Source organism: Monodelphis domestica, chromosome 1 (assembly GCF_027887165.1).
Source record: "Monodelphis domestica isolate mMonDom1 chromosome 1, mMonDom1.pri, whole genome shotgun sequence".
Classification (NCBI taxonomy): domain Eukaryota; kingdom Metazoa; phylum Chordata; class Mammalia; order Didelphimorphia; family Didelphidae; genus Monodelphis; species Monodelphis domestica.
The window spans coordinates 143,594,393-143,614,339 of record NC_077227.1 but is presented as its reverse complement, the minus strand read 5'-3'; the positions used below and the strand labels follow the sequence as shown (position 1 = coordinate 143,614,339).

General features: G+C 32.7%; 1 protein-coding gene across 26 annotated transcripts in view; it reads left to right on the top strand.

The window, feature by feature from the left end:
* The window catches only part of LINS1 (lines homolog 1), a 30,087-nt gene extending 10,359 nt beyond the window's left edge, over positions 1-19,728 (top strand). For 11 of the 26 annotated variants that reach the window (XM_056807409.1, XM_056807359.1, XM_056807407.1 and 8 more), the window contains 9 exons: positions 466-560; positions 6,377-6,512; positions 7,687-7,784; positions 10,930-11,420; positions 11,512-11,601; positions 13,167-13,308; positions 14,051-14,650; positions 15,989-16,160; positions 17,341-19,728. In XM_056807409.1, the coding sequence (XP_056663387.1) occupies positions 11,025-11,420; positions 11,512-11,601; positions 13,167-13,308; positions 14,051-14,650; positions 15,989-16,160; positions 17,341-18,235 (2,295 nt within the window). In that variant the 5' untranslated portion in view covers positions 466-560; positions 6,377-6,512; positions 7,687-7,784; positions 10,930-11,024 and the 3' untranslated portion in view covers positions 18,236-19,728. Of the gene's footprint in view, positions 1-37; positions 133-465; positions 561-6,376; positions 6,513-7,686; positions 7,785-10,929; positions 11,421-11,511; positions 11,602-13,166; positions 13,309-14,050; positions 14,651-15,988; positions 16,161-17,340 lie in introns of all 26 variants that reach the window. The other 15 variants (XM_007479464.3, XM_007479466.3, XM_007479461.3 and 12 more) reach the window with 7 other exon arrangements.
* The last annotated feature ends 219 nt before the right edge of the window (positions 19,729-19,947 follow it).

Below are 19,947 nucleotides of genomic sequence, written 5' to 3'. Positions count from 1 at the left end.
AATGGATAATTAATAAACCTATATGCTTTATTGTCAGGTGAATTCAAGAAAGGTACCAGTACATTGGGAAGACCCCTTTGTGGTGAATACATGGGAAAACATGAGCACAACAGTCAGGAAGAGCAGGAATGGGTGGGTTGGGATTTTTGTTATTGGAGGAAATAACATCCATGATGAGTTCACAGATCCATTGTGAATCAAGTGCATGTAAAGTACTTTGTAAACTTTAAAATGGTATAAAATGTAAGGTTTCTTTAGGATTTTTAGTAGGTATGCTTTTTAATATTGGTTATTACATATTATATGTATTGCTGTAGAAGGCATAGGAAACTAGTCTGAAATTATATTGATCATATGTCACTGACAAATCTTTTGAGTTGGAATGGACCTTATTTGTCATTTAATTATGCTTCCTTTGTGCCCTTCCACTTACTGTCTTCCCTCTTTTCCTCCTCCCTAATTCAGTTTCCTAACAGTCCTGAGAAACTTGTACTTGAACACCTTCAATGATGGGAACTCTTTATCTTGGAAATCAGTCTTTTCATAGCACTCCATACACAGTAAGTGCTCAGTAAATTTTTGTTGAATAAATGAGTTCCTTTGTGCATTTATTCAAATCCAAGTGATTGAATTGAAGGTGAGAGTTTTTTCCCCCATTTGTTTTCTCTCACCTACATTAGGTTAGGTCATTTTCGCATTAGTCTATATTTGCTTTTTTTTTTTAACCTAAAAAATAAGACATTACTTTTTTTCCTGTTGAATATAATAACCTTTGCTTTGGTTCATAGATATTCTTTATCCTGATTATCATTATATGTATTTGCTATCTTTAGTTTTTATCTATCTGCAGATTTGGTAAACATACTTACCATTGCCTCATCCCAATCATTGATAAAAATGTTGAATAGATCAGATTCAAGGATCAAAATGAAAACTAGAATTATAAATACAGGTTGCTGCTAAGACTACAATAGTACTGAATTTCAGTTAAGAACCTTGGGGCATTTAATCCAGTCAGCACTTCTGTAGAAATTGTAAGGGTTGGAAAAAGGGTTAATTTTTTAAAGGTTAGACTTGATTATTTAATTAATTCCAAAGAAATTTTATTTACAATTTATTTTAAAAATGTAAAAAGAGGGAAGCAAGAAATCAGAGAGGATAAGGTAAGATATCTAGCCTAAACACTAAGTAATTTACTCACAGCCCCTGGCTCAAAACCAGGACAGGGAGAGTTGACCTGGGGAAGTCTCTTCTGAGGCTAGTCTCTTCAGAAAATGTCCAGGAAAGAGTCAGCTTTTTCACTCACCACTTGTCAGTCCAGTCAGCAGATCCTTCTGCCCCTCTTCACCAGCCTCAACTCGAAAACATGAAGAATTGAACTCCAGCAGAAGTGGAAGTCTAAGTTGAACTCCACTCCAAGAATCCCCAAAACTCTATATAGCACTCTCTCTTTTAAAGGCATTTTCTCTTGCGTCACTTCCCCTAATTCCACGTCTACCAAACACATCTGATGCTCTGCTCTATGACTGCCCAGAAGGCAGTTAGTCGATTCTGATTCATTACCCACTATCACACGTGGGTCACAGACCTTCCACTTCATGATTAAGTGGGATATTTGTACTTTTGGTGATTAGATCTAAATGGACAGATCTTCATACTTAACTTTTAAGTAGTGTTTTTACACTTATGGGGATTAAAATCTAAAAATATACATGAGTTACAATTTAAATTTTCAGAGTCAGGGAAGAGCTAAGTACCTTCATTGTTAACAATCAGGGGAGAGCCAAATCCAATCTTCATAAAATTCCTAATTTTCTGGACATCTAGCCTAAAGACTTCCATTGATGGAGAATTCTTAGGGGGAAGAGGTCATAATGAGAAATCCTTTTAAATGTCACTTTTTATGAATTCCTGAAAAGACAGTGTCATATAATGGATAAAGAATAAGCCTTTGGAGTCAGGAAGACACAAGTTCAAGTATTTCCTTTGACCAACACTTGGCTTTGATCATGGACAAGTCACTTTACCACTTGGTGCCCCTAAGCAGTTTTTAAAGCCTATAAATTATTGGTAAGCCCAGGCTCTACATTAATGAGATAATTTCCATACAGGCAGTTCACTACATTGATGAAATCACAGGAATAGACTTCATGTTCCTTGCCCCAATATCTGCTTTTTAATGCCAAAAATTCTATTTTTATGTAATATAAATCTTTAGCATTCAGTAACAGCTCATGTTCTATTTCAGTAATGTCTTAAAACTTGTAATAGATGATGACACTAATTTCAGAAGTAGAAAATATACTAATTTTTAAATTCCACTTATGGGCACATGCCCCAGCTCTGTCAGTTACATGTCTTGTAATATATCATTCATTAGAGATTTTCTAGCCTAAAATGAATTAGAATTCTTTTGAGTTTGATCATCTAATCACTTATGGACCCATTTAACTATATTATAATGAATGAGCCACATTTCTTTTATCCATATAGAAATAATTGTTATGCTATATTCATCTTCAATTTCATGCTGTCCCTCTTCTCACTTACCCAATCAGTTGTCAAGTCTTATTTCAAACTCCCCAACATCTAGTTCTACTCAAAACCACTACCTTACTTTAGGCTGCATCTCTTTGTTGTTATAGTGACCTCATTATTGATCTCTCTGTTTTATGACCATCCTCACACCAATCTATCCTGCACATTGCCACCAAAGGAATTTCCTTCTTCTTTTTTTTATTTTATTTTTCCCCAATTACATGTGAAAATAGTTTTCAACATTTTTCAAAGAATATTGAGCTTGAATTCTCTCCCTCATTAGACCCTCATTAGATGTAAGAAAAGTAGAAAAAATTAAGGAAGTGAAAAAAGTTTGCTTTGGTCTGAATTTAGGACTCAGTTCTTTTTCTCCATAATTAGATGGTATTTTTTTTTTTAATCAAGAATCCTTTGGGATAGTTTTGGATCATTGTATTGCTGAGAATATCTGTTTTTCTCAGTTGGTCACTGTATAGCATTCCTGCACTATACTATATGCCTCCTAGTTTTGCTTATTTCACTCTGCTTCAGTTTGTGTAATTTTTCCAGGTTTTTCTAAGCTCCTCCTGCTTATCATTTCTTACAACACAATATTATTCCATTGTAATCCTATACTACAACTTACTCAGCCATTCCACATTTGATGGATATCCACTAACTTTTCAAATCTTTGCCTGCCTAAAAAGTTTCTTTAAATATTTTTGTACATATAGTGATTCCCTTTTTTGTTTTTTTACCTCTTTAGATTACAAACCTAATAATGGTATTGCTGGGTCAAAGGGTGTTTTATAGCCATTTGGGCATAGGTCTGTAACAAGGGAATCACTTTAAAAGACTGATATATATTAATTTAAGGTCGCCAAGGAATCAGCTATGTAATTCCTAAATGAAAAACTCAAGTCAGCCGTCAGCCTTTTTTGGAGTTTAATTACAATAGGAGTAAGAAAGGAATTAGAGATAGAGAGAGAGAAAAAGGGAGAGAAGGGAATAGGGCTTAAATACCCCTTGTGTTTAGGCTGGGCCAAAAGGCCCAAGCCCTTAGATAGCTGGGGCAAAGAAAAGAGATCAGTCCCTATTACTCACGTGTCCAAAATGGAGAAACAGTCTCAGAGGCCCCCACCTTCAGCTTCCTTCAGAGCAAGCCTTCTCAGAGCCCAGGAACCACACCGACCAACTCTCCTCAACCACCCCCAGTCTCCAGACCCTCCTATCTTTAAGGAAACCATCCAGGTTCCTCCCCTCAGTTCTCCCATCTACCAATCACTCTTCATCAATTTCCCTGTGCCAATGGAGGCTCTAGCTTAACCCAGGACCGCCCAGAGGTTTCTGGCTTTTGCACATGTCTGTTGAAGGTCATATTTTCAAATGATTAAATCTTTACTCCTTTGCTACAGCCCTTTCTAAATCCTGTTAACTTGAGTATGGTAGAGATTGGAATAATTAAATTTTGATCTAGGCTGCAGCCCTTACTCAATCCTATTAGGACTGAATAGGGTGGAGATTTATTCCAAGTATCTCCATTGTATCAATTCTAAAATCAATCAAGACTCAAAGAAATTCCTGTTCTATGCTTAAGCATAGGTCAAAGTCCTTTCCATTGTTCAGCAAAAGGTTTCTGTCCTAAAGTAATCTTAAGAAGGGAAGAGAAGGAACCTCCCATGCCAATGGGGTTCCCATTCCAATAGACTATCAGTAAGAAATTTTCCAAGTATGAAATATCCCAATGGTGAAATTTCCAACATTTATAAGTCTAAGGAAATTTGAGGTTTACAGGTCCAAATAGCTCTTCTAAAGGACTGAATCAGTTCACAGCTCCCCTAGCAATACATTCATGTCCCAACTTTCTCACATCCCCTCTAAGTTTTGTTATTTTTCTTTTTCTGTCATAATAGTCAATATGATAGGTTTGGGGTGACACCTCAGAGTTATTTTAATTTGCATTTCTCTAATTAGTAGTGATTTATAGTATTTTTTGGTATGATTATAGAGAGCTTTAATTGCTTTGTTTGAGAACTGCTTATTGATATCTTTTGATCTTTTGTCAATTGGGGAATGACTTCTTTTACATATATTTACCTCATTTCTCTAAGTATTTGAGAAATAAGTCCTTTTTTAGATTTGTAAAAAAGTTTTGCACCATTATGATTATCATTTACTTTCCATCCTATTTACCCCTGTTTAGTTTCTGATTTTTGCCTCCCCTAATTTGTCTGTCCTCCTTTCTGTCAGTCCTCTTCCCCCTTCTTTTTTCTCCTTCCCCTCCTTTTTTCCTATAGCATAAGGTCAATTAATTGTGTATGTTCTTCCATCATTGAGCCAATTCTGATGAGAGTAAGATTTACTTGCTCTCTTCCCCCCATCCTCCCCATCTTTTCCTCAATTGTGAATGCTCTTTCCTGCCACTTGTGTGTGCAGTAAGTTACCCCATTCTATTTTTCCTTCCCCTTCCTCCCAGTGCATTCCTCTTTCTCATGCCTTAATTTAATTTTTAATATCATCCTATCATATTCAACTTATAAGCCCTTGTCCTCTGTCTACTTATACTCCTTCTAACTGCCTTAATGATGACAAAGTTCTCTGGTGTTACAGGAATAGGCTCCCTATGTAGGGATGGGTTGTACACAATTTAACCTAATTGAATTTTTTTTTTAAATTTTTCTTTCCTATTTACTTTTTCATGATTCTTTTGAGTCTTGTATTTAAGAGTTCGATTTTTCATTCAGCTCTGGTCTTTTCATCAGGAATGTTTGAAAATCCTCTATTTCATTAAATATAGTTATTTTTTCCTCTAAAGGATTATGCTCTATTTTGCTCCTTTGCCTTCTGGAATATCATATTCCAGGCCCTACAGTCCTTTAATGTAGAAGCTGCAAAGTCTTGTGTTACCCTGACTGTGGTCTCACAATATTTGAATTGTTTCTATTTGCTTGTTTGCAGTATTTTCTCCTTGACCTGGGAGTTTTGAAATTTGGCTATAATATTCCTGGGAGTCATCCTTTTGCAATCTCTTTCAGGAGGTGATCAGTGGATTCTTTAAATTTCTATTTTGGCCTTCTGATTCTAGAATATCAGGGCAGTTTTCCTTCATGATTTGTCTAAGCCCTTTTTTTGGTCATGGCTTCCCGGTAGTCCAATAATTCTTAAATTCTCTCCTGGATTTATTTTCCAGGCCAATTGTTTTTTCCATGAAATATTTCCCATTTTCTTCTATTTTTTCATTCTTTTGACTTACTTTGATTGTTTCTTGATATTTCCTAGTTCATAGCTTTCACTTGTTCAATACTAATCTTTAAGGCATGATTTTCTTAACTGAACTTTTGTACCTCCTTTGCTATTTGGCCAGTTCTACTTTGTAGAGTTCTTTTCCTCAGTGATTTTTTTGTACCTCTTTTCCAAAGGGCCAATTCTGTCTTTCAAGTTTTTCTCTTTGGTACATTTTTGTATATCTTTTTTCCATTTGGCCAATTCTACTGTTTGAGTTGTTGTTGGTTTTTTTTCCTCTAAATTTTTGTGCCTTCTTTACCAATTGACCTATTCTGTTTTTTAAAGTATCAATTTATTCAGTATTTTTGTGCCTCCTTTACCAAGCTTTGACTCTTTTTTCATGAATTTTCTGTTATCACTCATTTCTTTTCTTCTACCTCTCATATTTGATGTTTTTAAATCCCTTTTGAGCTTCTCTGTTAATTCTTTTGGACTTGAGAGCAATTCATATTTTTCTTGGAGTCTTTGAATGTAGCAATACCGACTTCTTGAGTCTACTATGTCATCAAAATAACTATGTTGAGTTTCTTTTTTCATTATTTTCTATTTTACCTTCTCTTTTCTTTTCTTTTAGTTTAAAAACTGTTAAAGTTGGGCTCTATAACAGTGGTGAAGATAACACTGTTACAAGCTTCAGGTTCTTTGTGTCTTCAGAACTAGTTCTGGGAATCTATTCTGCTTTCAGTTCTTCCAGGGTGGTATGATGAAAGGTGAGATGTATTTAATACTCTTCTGGCTTGTGCTCTGTTCTGTGAGTAACCCCTAAGCACTCTTTTACTCTTTGGAACTGTGACCAAGGTCCCTTGCTCCCCTGTGGTTGCAACTGCTGGTGTGAGCCTGTGATCTTCCTCACCCTGAGAACATGCCCCAGAATTGCAACCTGGATCTGCACATGGGCAATGAGCACTTGGCTGCCATTTCTCAAAAATTACTAACAGTTTCACATCTAGAACTCAAGTCAGCAGCCATTAAGCTCTTGCTGTATGTAGCACACTACACTTCCAGTAGTTAGTAATCAAAGCTGGGACATGAGGAAGGGAGAAAACCACAGCTGAATGAATTAGGAAAGATTTCTGAGTGCAAGTATCTGAAATGAACTTTTATCTCTAACACTTCTTGCTTTGTGACTCCAGGCAAGTTATTGAACATCCAGTGTTCTTCTAGTTCTCAGTCTCTTAAATCTCATAGTCTATTCCCACCTGCAAGAAGGGGAAATGGAAATGGAGTTTTTACAAGAGTGAACTCATGAAATGCTGAGTAGCTCAATCTTATGTATCTGGAACACAGAGTAGGTCGAGAATAATAAAAAGTAAGATCGGAAAGGGAGATTGGAGTCAGATTTTGGAGGATTTTTACTTAAACACAATGCCAAGTGGTTTGTATTCAGTGCATTCCATTTTTAAGGAGTTAAAGGGTTTTTTTAATAACAAGGGTGGAAGTGACACAATTGGCTCTTTGCCTTAGGAAGATTATTTGCAAATGCATATAGGATATTTTGGAGAAGGAAGAGACTAGGGTCAGAGATAATGATTTGAAAGCTATTATAAGTGAGAAGTGATGAAGACATGAAACTCAAATGGTGGTCAGGGGAAAAGATAAAAAGGAGCAGATATAAGATGTTGTTAAAGAAGAATCAGGACTTGATAATATACATTCAGTCAAACAGTTATATGGGGATGGAGGTGAAAGAGAAGGAAGAATGAAGTTCTCCATAGGTGAGAACTTGATTGACTGGGAAATCATTTAGAAATTCTTTTGGAACTCCAAAATATAATGTATCTAGGTCACATAATTTAAAATGGCTGAATGTTTTCTTAGGCTTTAGTTAATGCTATTTGCTTTATCCTTTATAATGTGAAGTTTCTCTTTGTCATTTTCATGAAGCAAGTCCCAGATTTGGAGTATCTGAATACAGTTTGATCTCATATCTCTGAAGAACCTGAATTCCATTATCTGCACTTCTACTACCTGTATGAGTTTAAGTAAGTAATTTATCTTCTGTGGGTCTTAGTTTTCTCATTGTAAAATGACGGTTTGGACTAAATGAAATTTAAGGAACCTTCCAGTTTTAAATCTAGTCCCATTCTATACCTAGCTTTAAGAAAAATGTTGTTTTTCGTCTAACATTTTTCTTATAAGCCCATTCTAACCATTAATATCTTGAGTTTCTTATATGTTTATGCCATATTTTTGTAATCAGTCTTAGTTTGTGCTTGGTTCATAATCAGTCTTTAACATTTTGTACATAGTCTTTGGAAAAAGGATTTGAAACAAAAAAAATGGAGTTTTTCTTTTTAAAAATGGACTGTATATTTCTGGAAGAGAGTAATTAAAGATTCTTTTGCTTTCTTTTCCTTAACTTTTCATCATTCTCTTGGTTCTTTTCTCAAAATACAACTTTTGTCTCCTTTGTTGTCTCTTCTTGAATAGATAAAATAGATTTTGTTACTTGTTGTATTCTCTTTTTTTTACAATTTCAGCAATTTCATTCATTCCTAGTACTTTAACTGTCACCTATATATATCAAACTACCGCATTTCCATCTATCCCTGATTTTTTTTCCCCAAATCCAAAATGCACATCTCTCTTTACAGGATGTATTTGCCTAAAAGTTCCAGTGGTACCTCAAATTCTGTAAGTCCAAAAACAAATTTCTCCTTCCCATTTTACTTTTCCTATAAGTGACACTTCTATTTACCCAGGCACCCAAAATGTTCAGACTTTACTGTTATCTTTGACCCTTCCCTCTCCTCTTTTTTTCATATCCAATTAGTTATTTCAACCCAAATATTTATTGAGCATCTACCATGATGAAGGCACTATTTCATGTCCTGTAGAAGCAACTCTGGCAGTATCTTTCACATTTACCCCCTTTTTTTCATTGCCACCACTTTACTAGAAGACCTGATTCCTGCCAACATGGACTGTAGCTTCCACTCTGCCACTGAAATCCATCTTTTGGGCCTTATTACTCTATTTAAAATCTTCCCCTGTGACATAAAAAAAAAGTTTTCCACAATCTGACCACTTCCCTATCTTTCTAGCCTTATGTTACTGAGGCAGCTAGGTGATGCCGAGAGACCTAGAGTCATGGTGCCCTGAGTTCAAATTTGGCTTTAGATACTTAATAGATGTGTGCCTCTGGGGAAAGTCATTCAACCTGTTTGTATTTGTAAAATGGATATAATAGTAGCTACCTCCCAGTGTGTGGTTTACTGGAATTACAAAACCTAATTTTTTTTTTTAACTTCAGCTTTGGCTCTGGCCACTTTTAGAAAACCATTCAGGCCAAGATCACACAGAGGCTGAGAGGAATGGGGGCGGGGATTTGATTTTTAAGCAGCTTCAATGGCCTTTTCTTTTTTTTTCTTTTTTTTGAAAGAAATGCATGATTGCCTATGATACTGTTTCTCGAGTGAAATGATGACTGCTCCATTACTCTTGTTACCATATTGTGCATGCTAGTGTTGTATTTCTATACATAGCTTGAAATTTATTAACTTATACTGTAGATGTTATTTATTCCTACGACAAAAAAAATTGTCTTCAAAAATTTTTTTAAGTTTTTAAATTCATTTTTTTTTCTTTTAGGGGTAAAGTTTGCACTACCAAATAGTATAAGTTGATTTATTGATATTGATATATTGATATATAACAGATAATTGATCTGTTATAGATGTTGCTATAGTGACATGCAATTTTATCTTATTTTGTTTCTAAAAAGGAAAACAAAGAAAAAGAAACCCCAGGATTAGATTAATCTTAATGTCTGGTGTTTGTTGTCACAGTGAAATTATAACTATCACAGTGTAGGAAAACAATGAATATGTTCTTGGAATGAACCTTTGTGCTTTTTGTCATGTTATGCAATGAACTATTTTTAAGGTCTAATCAGAGATTATTTTTTAATTCTGTGTTTCTGTAAGGGATTATTTCACACACATTCTTAGCAGTTTTCCTCAGTGATGGAATATCATGAATGTGAGTCATGTGACTATCATACGTTGAGCAAATAAACTTATAGACCCTGATGTCAGTGCATAAAAAAAAATCAGAATCAAATGAAGTATTATATTTTTAAAAACTCTTAGCACAGTTGCAAGTACATAATAGATACTATATAAATGCTAATCTCTTTCTAGCTTGCCTGCACATACTCCATGCTGCAGCTAAACATACCCTCTACTTTTCTCTTATTGTTCCCTTTGCTGAGGACTGCCTTCTACTTTTTCATGCGGACCTGATAGGTTACATCCTTTAGAGCAGTGGAGTTTTAAATAGAAATGAGGGCCATTAATTCATACATAAGCATTCCTGTGGGACACATATTGGCTTATTCTTAAAATGTAGGATTATCTTTGTTTTAACATATTTTATTTATTTTGTTAAATATTTCCCAATCACATTTTATTTTGATTCATATAACATGCCAGGAATGTTGGAGGCTACATTCCTGAGACCTCTGCTCTAAAACATTTACATTCTTGCTCATCTTTTTTAAGGCCAATTGAAATTCTGCCTTAAAATTTGAAAAACAAAATCACAATTTGACAGTTGGACATCACCAGCTATGACTCATACTTGAAATTCTCACTCTACTCTACAAATGGTCATCTAGCTTCTTGAAGCTCTCTAGTTAAGGGAATGTACCAAATGACCAGACTGTACCTGCTTTTCGTGATCTTTCTTAGAAGTGACATTTATCCACTTGGACATGATGTAATGTTCGACTTCAACCTTATTCATACATTTAGATAATTTGTTTTGCTTATCATCTTCTTACTATATGAGTTCATTTAGTGTGGGAATTGTATTTTAGCTAACCCCCTTTTTTTCCTAGTGCCTAACCTAAAGTAGATAATACATATTTGCATAGTCAAGTTTATTTCAACCATTGTTTTCTATTTAAAGATGTTAATTATAAACTTTAATTAAATTATTTCACTCAAAAAATTATCAAAGATTCCAGGGTTTGTATCTTATGCTGTGCTGCTATTAAAATTTTTATGTCATTTTTATTGCATATCATCAGTTTTAGAAGTAACATAAGTGATTAAAAAGAGAATTAACTGTTATTTGTAATATTGAAAATGAAATTTATAATACTGTTATATATTTGTATTTTAGGTATCTTTGAAGAAATATTTTTCTTGTGTTTAGGTTGAAGAGACTACAATTCAAGAGAATTAAGATCAAACAAATAACATCTTGGGGGAAAAAAAATGGAAGCTTCCTATCAAGTTTTAGAACAGTTATATAAGGAGGTACTTCTTGAAGCTACACTTGAAAATGATAGCCAGGAATATGCATTTCATCTCAATCTATCATTTTCAGCCCAAGATTTATCCACATCAAATTTCCTAAAGTGGCCAAGTGTTCATCATGGTGACCAGGCTAATTCTGTTAATGTGGATACCTTTCCCACTCCAACAGCATCAATAAATTTAAAAATGAATTTTCAAGTTAATAACCCCAGAGATATAATGCTACTTCAACTAACAGTAATCAAGATGATGATAACCAAAATATTATCCACAAAAATGGAATTCAGTATAAAAGAGAAGTACAGTGATATAATTGAAATTCTTTTAAAGCCTTATGAACTGGAATCCAAATTAGTAAGTTTTTTAATCTAAAAATATTAATGTCAAAGTTGAGCTTTTAAAATTCAGATTTTAAGAATACTGATGAATTTCTGCTTTTATACAGATCAGCACATTCCATGGTTCTGATAAGTTATTGTCTCATATGGCTGCAAAGTGTCTTGCCTCAATATTATATTTACAACTAAGAGAAAAAGTAAGTATAGAAAAATGATACCAAAAAAAAACCCAAAATAAATTTTCTGAAAATTTAAGTGATTATTTTGAGATTTATGAATTTTTTTCATTTAAAATTTTGTTTTTACGCTTCTTGATTAGTACTGTATTGTGCTAAATAACATTCTAATAATATAAACATGAGTAAAGAATTAGAATCATGAAACTTTTGAATAGATCATTATTATCAAATTTAGGATAAATATAAAAATTAGTGTGCATTTCTAAGATTAGCCTTTATTACCCTTGCCACTTCTATCTATATACATACATATACATATATACTGTATACAATTTCAGCTTTATTTCCTATTTCCTATTTTGATTTCTTCACAAACAAGTATCAACTAATACCACTTACTAGCTTGAATAATATTAGAATATATAAAATGCCAGACAGCCTATTTTTTATCTTATTTGTTTCATATGAAATTGTGGGTGAGTATATCATCATTACGAAATTCTTTATAAGGGAATTTTGATTATGTAAAAGTAGCAGGTTTTTTTTGTTTTTTTTTTTTTTCACTTAAAACCAATGCAACTAAATTAGAATGGTAACTGATAAGTGGGGGAAAGGAGAGGGGAATCTTTGGAGGAGAACTTAGATAGGAAATGTTTAGCAAGGAAAAAAAGCCTTTATAGCAAAGTTCTCTAAGTGTCTAATTTCCAAGATATAGAAGAGACTCATTCAAATTTAAAAGGATAAAAGTTATTTTCCACTGATAGGTAATATAAACAGGCAGTTTTCTGAAGAAGAAATCAAGTCTATCATTAGCCAGATGGAAAAATGCAAATTACTCTGGAGTTTTACCTTACACTCATTTTATTGGAAAAGATGACAAAAGGGAAATGACAAATAGAAGCAACTCCAGTAGAATAGCCAAATACTTGGTGAAATGGTGAATTGATTTAATTGGAATTAGTTTCAAAGTATCAGAAAACTATATATTAACCAGCTTATACCAGTACTCAGCCTGTATCTCAAAGGAATCAAAAGAAAAAGAAAAAAGATCTCATATACAAAAATATTCATAGCAACTCTTTGTTTAGTGGCAAAATAAAAAAAAAATAAAGGAAGTGCCTCTCAAATGGAGAGATGATAATAAGTTAATATAATAGAGTTGACTAATATTGTGCTGCAAGAAGTGATAAAAAGATGGTTTCAGAGAAACCTAGGAGACTTGTTAGAGATGGTTTGAAGTAAGTAGAATCAGGACAACAATTTATACAATAACAATGACATTTTAAAAGTTAACTTCAAACAGTAGCCAAATACAATTCTGGAAGTGCCACAATATATTTTATTATGAAATGGTTATAGAGGGAAACATTTTTGGTCATGTCCAATATGAGAATCTGTTTTCCTTGACTTTGCATTTTAAAATATAATTTTTAAAGGACAGTGATAAAAGGGAGAGAAAATAGATTTTTGTTAATAAAAAATGTTAAATTTTAAAATGTTTGGGCAGCATTGCTTTATATCATAAAGAATAACCGATTTGTGGTAGAATTTAAAACATTCTTTTTTTCTCTTTTCTCCTATAGGCTATAATAAATAAAACATGGACGGCTTTTTGTTTAAAAACTCTTTCTGACTATCCTGAAAGTAATGCAATTTCATATTGTCTCTGGACTCTTACAGCCGTGATAAAAGAAATATTGAAAGCTACATGTTTACAAAAAACAGGTGCCAGTTCTTTGACATAAATAAGCACCATTACCCCAGGAGTAGTTTATGCTTATAGTATATAATGAATTCTATTTCACAACTGCCCATCTTTTACTAAAATAAGAAAGACTTTCCTTATAATGCTTTTCAAAGATCTAGAGTAATAGCTTAACTTTATAAGTTTGTATTTTTGAAGTAGAAATTGAAGCTTTCCATTATTATTTAACCCTATGACCCTTAAATAATATACTATAAATTTGAGCTGGAAAGAGACCTCTTGAACCATCTAATAGAGCTATCTAATTTTATAATGGAGGAAACCGAGGTTGAATTACTTGCCCAGGTCACGTAGGTAATAATTGTTAGAGGCAGGATTTGAATCTAAAACCCAAGTCCTTTCACTACCAGGCCAGTCTTTTTTCTACTATACCATATAACCTTAAATTTCAAGTTTTCCCCTTTTCTCCTTTTCTAAATTCTAACTTTAAGAGTATTTTAAACTTTATCTTATTTTAGTTTGTAGTTTATTTTTCTATTAAATGTCTTTACATATAAGTCTTAAGTTCCTCATAAACTTTTTTCTTTTTATCTCTATTCCTTAGCACATAGTAGGCATTTAATAAATATTTTCATTGGGGCATTAGACATTTTATTTTTCTTATGATTATAGTTATGACATAGAATCAGCCTTAAAGTTTTGTTTAAAATTCTTAATGTTTGTTTAGTTGTGCTTTAATAACAGTCCCATTTTTTTTTTCAGAAATATTGAAGCAGTTTTTGACATCTTTTGATTCTCCTTTTGAAGTCTTTTACTATTCAGTTTTTTCTCAGTATTTTGAAAACTGTCAAGATTCTTTACTAAATCCCCGAATTACAAATTTCTTGATTTGTTTTTTGGAATTTCTTGAAATTCTAATAGCCTCCCGAATTTACCTGAAGTTACATTTTACTTGCCAGAGGATTTTTTATTTGAACATATCTTGTGCTTTGGATATTATTACCTGGCCTATTCACTCTTTAGTCAAAAAGAAGTTTATCATACTTATTAAAAGATGTCTACTACATAAAGTGGGTGAGGATGCCCTAAAAACTTCATTTTCCACTTCAGTTATACAAGATCCTTATTTAGATATGGACATGTTAGCTTTGGGCAATGCTTTTTTGCAAGCTGTGAATTTGGGATGGTTGAAGCAATTAACTATAAGTAGAAAACCCAGCCATTTTGGAGGCAGTGAAGTTCAACCTGGAAATAAAAGTCTTCTTGTCCCTGATCTCATTATGCTCAGAGCATCAAGTTTGGTTTTACTGAAATCTTTAGAAATCAAGGCGCATAATTGTACATCAGCAATTGAAATAAAAGGTAATTTAACATTTTCCCTCTTACTCTCAATGAAGAGTGATAAATGATTTCTAAGCTATTTCTAGAGCTTGAAACTTGTACTTCTTCCTAATTTGAACTATTATGAAATTTTCTCCAAACTTAGTAAATGAATATTAATGAAGTTTTTCTAAGTATGTATGAACTAATAAACATATAAAGTAGTTTTTGTAATTAGTCGCTTCCACTTAATTTTAAATGAGTACATTCTATACCTACCATTTTTATTGATTAAATTTATTTCAGAAAAAAAAATGTGCAGCTAATTTATCTAAGAAAGGACCAACAAAATTAGTTTTTATGCAAGCATTGTATTTTTATACAATAACCCCATATAAAAGAGTGACACTTGCCAGTATACATGTTGATAAAACTTAGAAATGAAACATATCAGTGAGATATTTAATAAAGAAATGATTGCATTAAATCTCTAGTTATTCAGGGTCTTTTGGGAAAATTAATATGGAGAATCCTTATTTCATTTACAGATATTTTTGTTGAATTAACTAGTTAGGAAGGGATAACTTATCAAATGAAGATCATTTAAAGTTTGACATTTTAGTTTAGGTACTATGAAAAAAATTCCTTGGTTTTACTAAAGAGAAACCATCAGATCTAAGCCTTGCATGAAGAGAATATTGATTCGATGGTAAAGTTTCACACCAGGACACCTTTTACAACAAATTACAAGTCTTACAAGTTTATCCTGGCTGTTTCTTAATCTTTAATTCTAGAAATATTTCTATTTCATGTGCAGTTATAAGGCATAACACTAGGTGGCATTCCTGTGTAATTTTAGAGTTTGCCATTGGAGTAAAAAAAATTACTCATGGTAATTTTATAAGTTTTAGTGATTTTAGCAGTTTTGGCAGTATGCTTATTTAAAGGTAAGAGTTTTAAAGCATGCACTTATTTTTCCATATAATTAAGACTTCCGCTATTTATAGCATATTTATAGCAGTTGGTTAGTAGTTGTCATTTTTGAATTTTTAATAATTCACATTTCCACTATAAAACTTATCATATTTATATTTTATACATATTCCACTCATCAATTTAAATTTAACAAAAACTTACTTCAAAAATTATATTTCCCTAATTTCTATGGTTAACTGTTTGTGAAAAGTATTAAATGAATAACTTTGCATTATACTAACCATTTAAAAATTTAGTTTTGCCTTCTTGAGATACCATGAGGAAATATCTTTTAGTAGGTCTTTTATTGACAAGATGTGTTTTTGTAAGAATTTTTATTTAGAAAGAAAACTTTTCATTATTTGTAGTTTGATAATTTTATTTTTGTGGGGTTTTTTTGTCAAGTTGAATTACAGAAATTCATGTCTGAGTTGCTGGCCGTCTTGAAACACCATCTTCCGTCTTCCTTAAAACTGAATCATCACTGTGAATGGCTGTCTAAAATCTTCATAGAACAAGATGATGACATGCTAGAGGCTGCAAAAGCATCATTAGGCATTTACCAAAAGCTGACTAGGTTTGTATATTGTTTATTAGTTAACCCTATAAAATATTTAAAAGTTATTATTGTACCAGTAAATACCAGGAAAATGAGAATAATAGTTGCTTTTAAAAGCTTGTATTGATTTTTTTTTTTACTGAACAAACTAAAACTTTTCCTAATAAGTGTTTATTCCTACTTTCTGATGGAACTCAATTTTATGCCTACTGACTGACAGGATTCATTTAAGTCCTCACAATGAAAACTTCCCTGACACAGTTTTATAAGTGGCATAGCAAAAGGAACACCAACTGAAGTCAAAACCCCAGGTTTAGATCTGGATCTTCTCCTTAGTAGCTGTATTCCCCAAGGAAAATAATTTATTTTTTTTTGTGTTCATTTATTTGTAAAGTGGAGAAATTATACTAAACACTTGCTAAAATTTCTTTTAGTTCTAAAATTCTATGGTTTTTTCATTAATAAGAAATATTACTTCTAAAGTGATTTTCATCTTTATACTTTTATATATGAATATATACATGGAAATAATTAAACCATCCCTTTTGAATGTTACGTTTATTTTGCAAATGAGTTTGAGACAGTCTTCCTAAAGTGAATATCTGTAGTTGATTATTAAGTTACAGATGACCATTTTTTACACTGCTTCTGCTTCTGCTGTGTTTAAAACCAAACCTATTTTCTCTATTTTCTTTTCTTGGCTAGTGAGAAAGATTTCTTATTAATGATCTTATGTGGAGTTTTTTGCTCCCAGTACTTATGACATTGCTGGCAATGTCTATTTTGAGACTAAATGTTTAGAGCTAGATTTCCAAAGGATTTTAAATCAGGAACATAAATTCCTCTGCAATTTGAATGAGGCTTAAAAAAGGTCAAATGTGAATCCAGTTTGAAACTTAGTTACATTAAAATTGGTTTCTTATTCCCCCACAATGAAGCAGATATTTCTAAATTGTATTTATGAATAAATTTGAAGTTTTCATATGAAATAGCTTTTCTGTGAACTTTAAATGTTCAATATGTCGTGAAATCACACTGAATGTTTTAAGTATTTTGCTTTTTTCATTCTGGTTGTCATTTGGGATCAGATTATTAAGTAATTTGGAAAAGGATGTTTTTTTGAAGTCTATTTGCTTTGAAAATAATTGGTAGTTGAGCTTATATTTAATCTGGATTATATAAATACATTTATTTACAGAGCATGGAATGAAGCTGCTAAGGGCACGACCCAAGAAAAAGAAACTTGGGACCATCAGACACATGAAAATGGCCTTAATCCTCACTGTATTTTCTTATTTCTCTTAAAAAATATTGATTTTGATGCAACAGTTCTCCTTGACTTTTTAATTTCATCAGAAACCTGCTTTCTTGAATACTTTGTTAGGTATTTAAAACTGCTCCAAGTAGAAAGGAACCATTTTTTAAAAGTTTGTAAGTTCTTTGATGTAGCAGAATTAAGAGATGATATGCATATTTCTAGTACTTTCACTTCATATATTGAAAAAAGACACAGCAATGAAGCTCCTCACCAGCCTCATTTTTGTGGTACAAATTATGCTCTTTTGCCCTTGACTTCTGATCCTACTTCTTCTGGAACAAATATTGAACAAAGAGACAACCAGACAATGAAGTCTAAGCAACCTAACTTACTGATATGCACTGATAACACATCTTCACTGGGAGCCTTTCAACGCCTGGTTGATTATGACAGCTCAGAGGAGTCTGAAGAGGAGTCAGTGGAAGAAGAATGTTTATCAAGCATTAAACAGACTCCTTTGAACCATCAAGCCAATATGAAGATAAGGGAAACTGTTAATATGACTGAAGAAAAGAACCAGAATATCTTAGATTTTAATGCCAGATTACTAGATCCAAAAAAGTCTTCTACTTTGTCATCTTTAGGTTGTGAAGCTACCCTAAATAATACTGCTTCCCAAACTGTAATATCTTCTAAAACACTTAAATGCTTGAAAGAGCTAGAAGAGGCAATTTCCCGTTTGCAGAGGAGACATCTCTTTCCATACAATCCTTCGGCATTATTGAAATTGTTAAAACACACTGAAATGATAAATAAGACTGTGAACCTGTTATAAAGACTACGTTTCCATGTAGCCTTTCCTAATTAATCTGCTTTTTAAAAATTTTTTAGAAGTCTAGGCACTTTTATTCCCTTTGTTATTGTTTCACCACTCCCCTACTCAGACTGAACATCAGGGTTATTTCAGGTGCTGTTACTAATGGACTTTTTCAGCTAATATTGCCCTTATGTCATTTTTTGGTCCCTTTGTTCTCCTTCTTTAGGCTACTGAGCATTGCCAGAGAAAATTACAAGAGTGATGATTTATTGTAGTACAAATTAATATTGTCTAATCTCAGATCCTCCATTTGCCTTAAAAATCATTATATTCATCTTTAGTTGACTTACTGTCAATTTACTTTCCTCAAAGCATTTGTTAAGAACTTATTCCATTCTTGTCTATTTATTACCTTTTTGCTCACTGTAGATAACTTCGTTTTTTATTTTACTTAGACAACAGTATTTGATATGAGTGCTTCCAACTTCTACTCTTCCTGACTCAAAAGTTCTTTTTTCAGTTCTTCTACCTTTCAAAGGAAGAAATAAAATTGACCTATGCTATCCTTTATATTATTCCCTCTCCTTTTACAGGTACTTGCATTATTGATTTTTTTAAAAAACATTTTTAACCTTAATTTTAAATCTTTAACAATTCCCTATGTCTTGAACCTAGAGGATCTGGCATGTACTAATAAATCTCTTAACTCGTAACTATATGATCAGTGTCTTTTATCTTCTGATCTATCCTCTACTTTGTTCTTGGATTAATTTTCTTTAAAGCGGGTTCTGATAATGTCATATACAGTCTCCATACCAAAAAAGCCAATACCAACTGCTTCCTGAATAAAGGTCAGATTCCTTGGTCTCACATTCAGGTGCTACAAAATTTAATTCAATTCTGTCTTTCTGGTCTTCGCCCTACTATTCTCCATCAGGCACCTGTGCTTTTGCTTAAAAAAGAAAAGTCCTCACCTTCCATCTTGGAATTAATACTACATATTGCTTCTAAGGCAGAAGAGCATTAAGAGCTAGGCAGTGATGGATAAATACCTTGCCATGGGGCACATAGAAAGTACCTGAGGTCAAATTTGAACCCAGGACCTCCTTTTTCCAGGACTAGCTCTATCTACTGAGACACTTAGCTGCCCCTTACCCCATGTTTTGGTGAGAAATTACTAGTTTCCATTCCCCTAAATATCACCATCATTGTCTACCTTTTTGGCCTTTACTTATAGTTCTCTCCTCTTCTCATTCCCCAAAGCTTTGCCAGCCTAATTCATACCCAAGCTGATATGCCAGCTCCATACAGTATTCCTTCATCTCTCCAAGATGGAAATAATTTTCTTCTAAATTATCCCTGGTTGCACTTTTACATTCTATGTTGGATAAATGTACAGTAAAATATAAGCATATTGATATGAGTCCTTGTTTCATTTTTCCTTTATATACCCAGTGCCTAGAACAATGCTTTGTACACATTGGTTTTTAATAAATATATGCTGAATTAAATTTAGTTGTGTTATTTACATCTCCTCTGCTAAACTAAGTTCCATTAAGACAGAGACCTTGTCTTCCATAGTACTTATCACCATAACTTACATATATGTATTCAGTATCTATCGAGTTAATTATAAGGAATCTGACCTGTAAATGGAATTTTATTTTCAGTAGACTTTAATCTTATTAGAGGACTAATCTTTTTAAGATGTTAAAAAAACTGCTTAAATC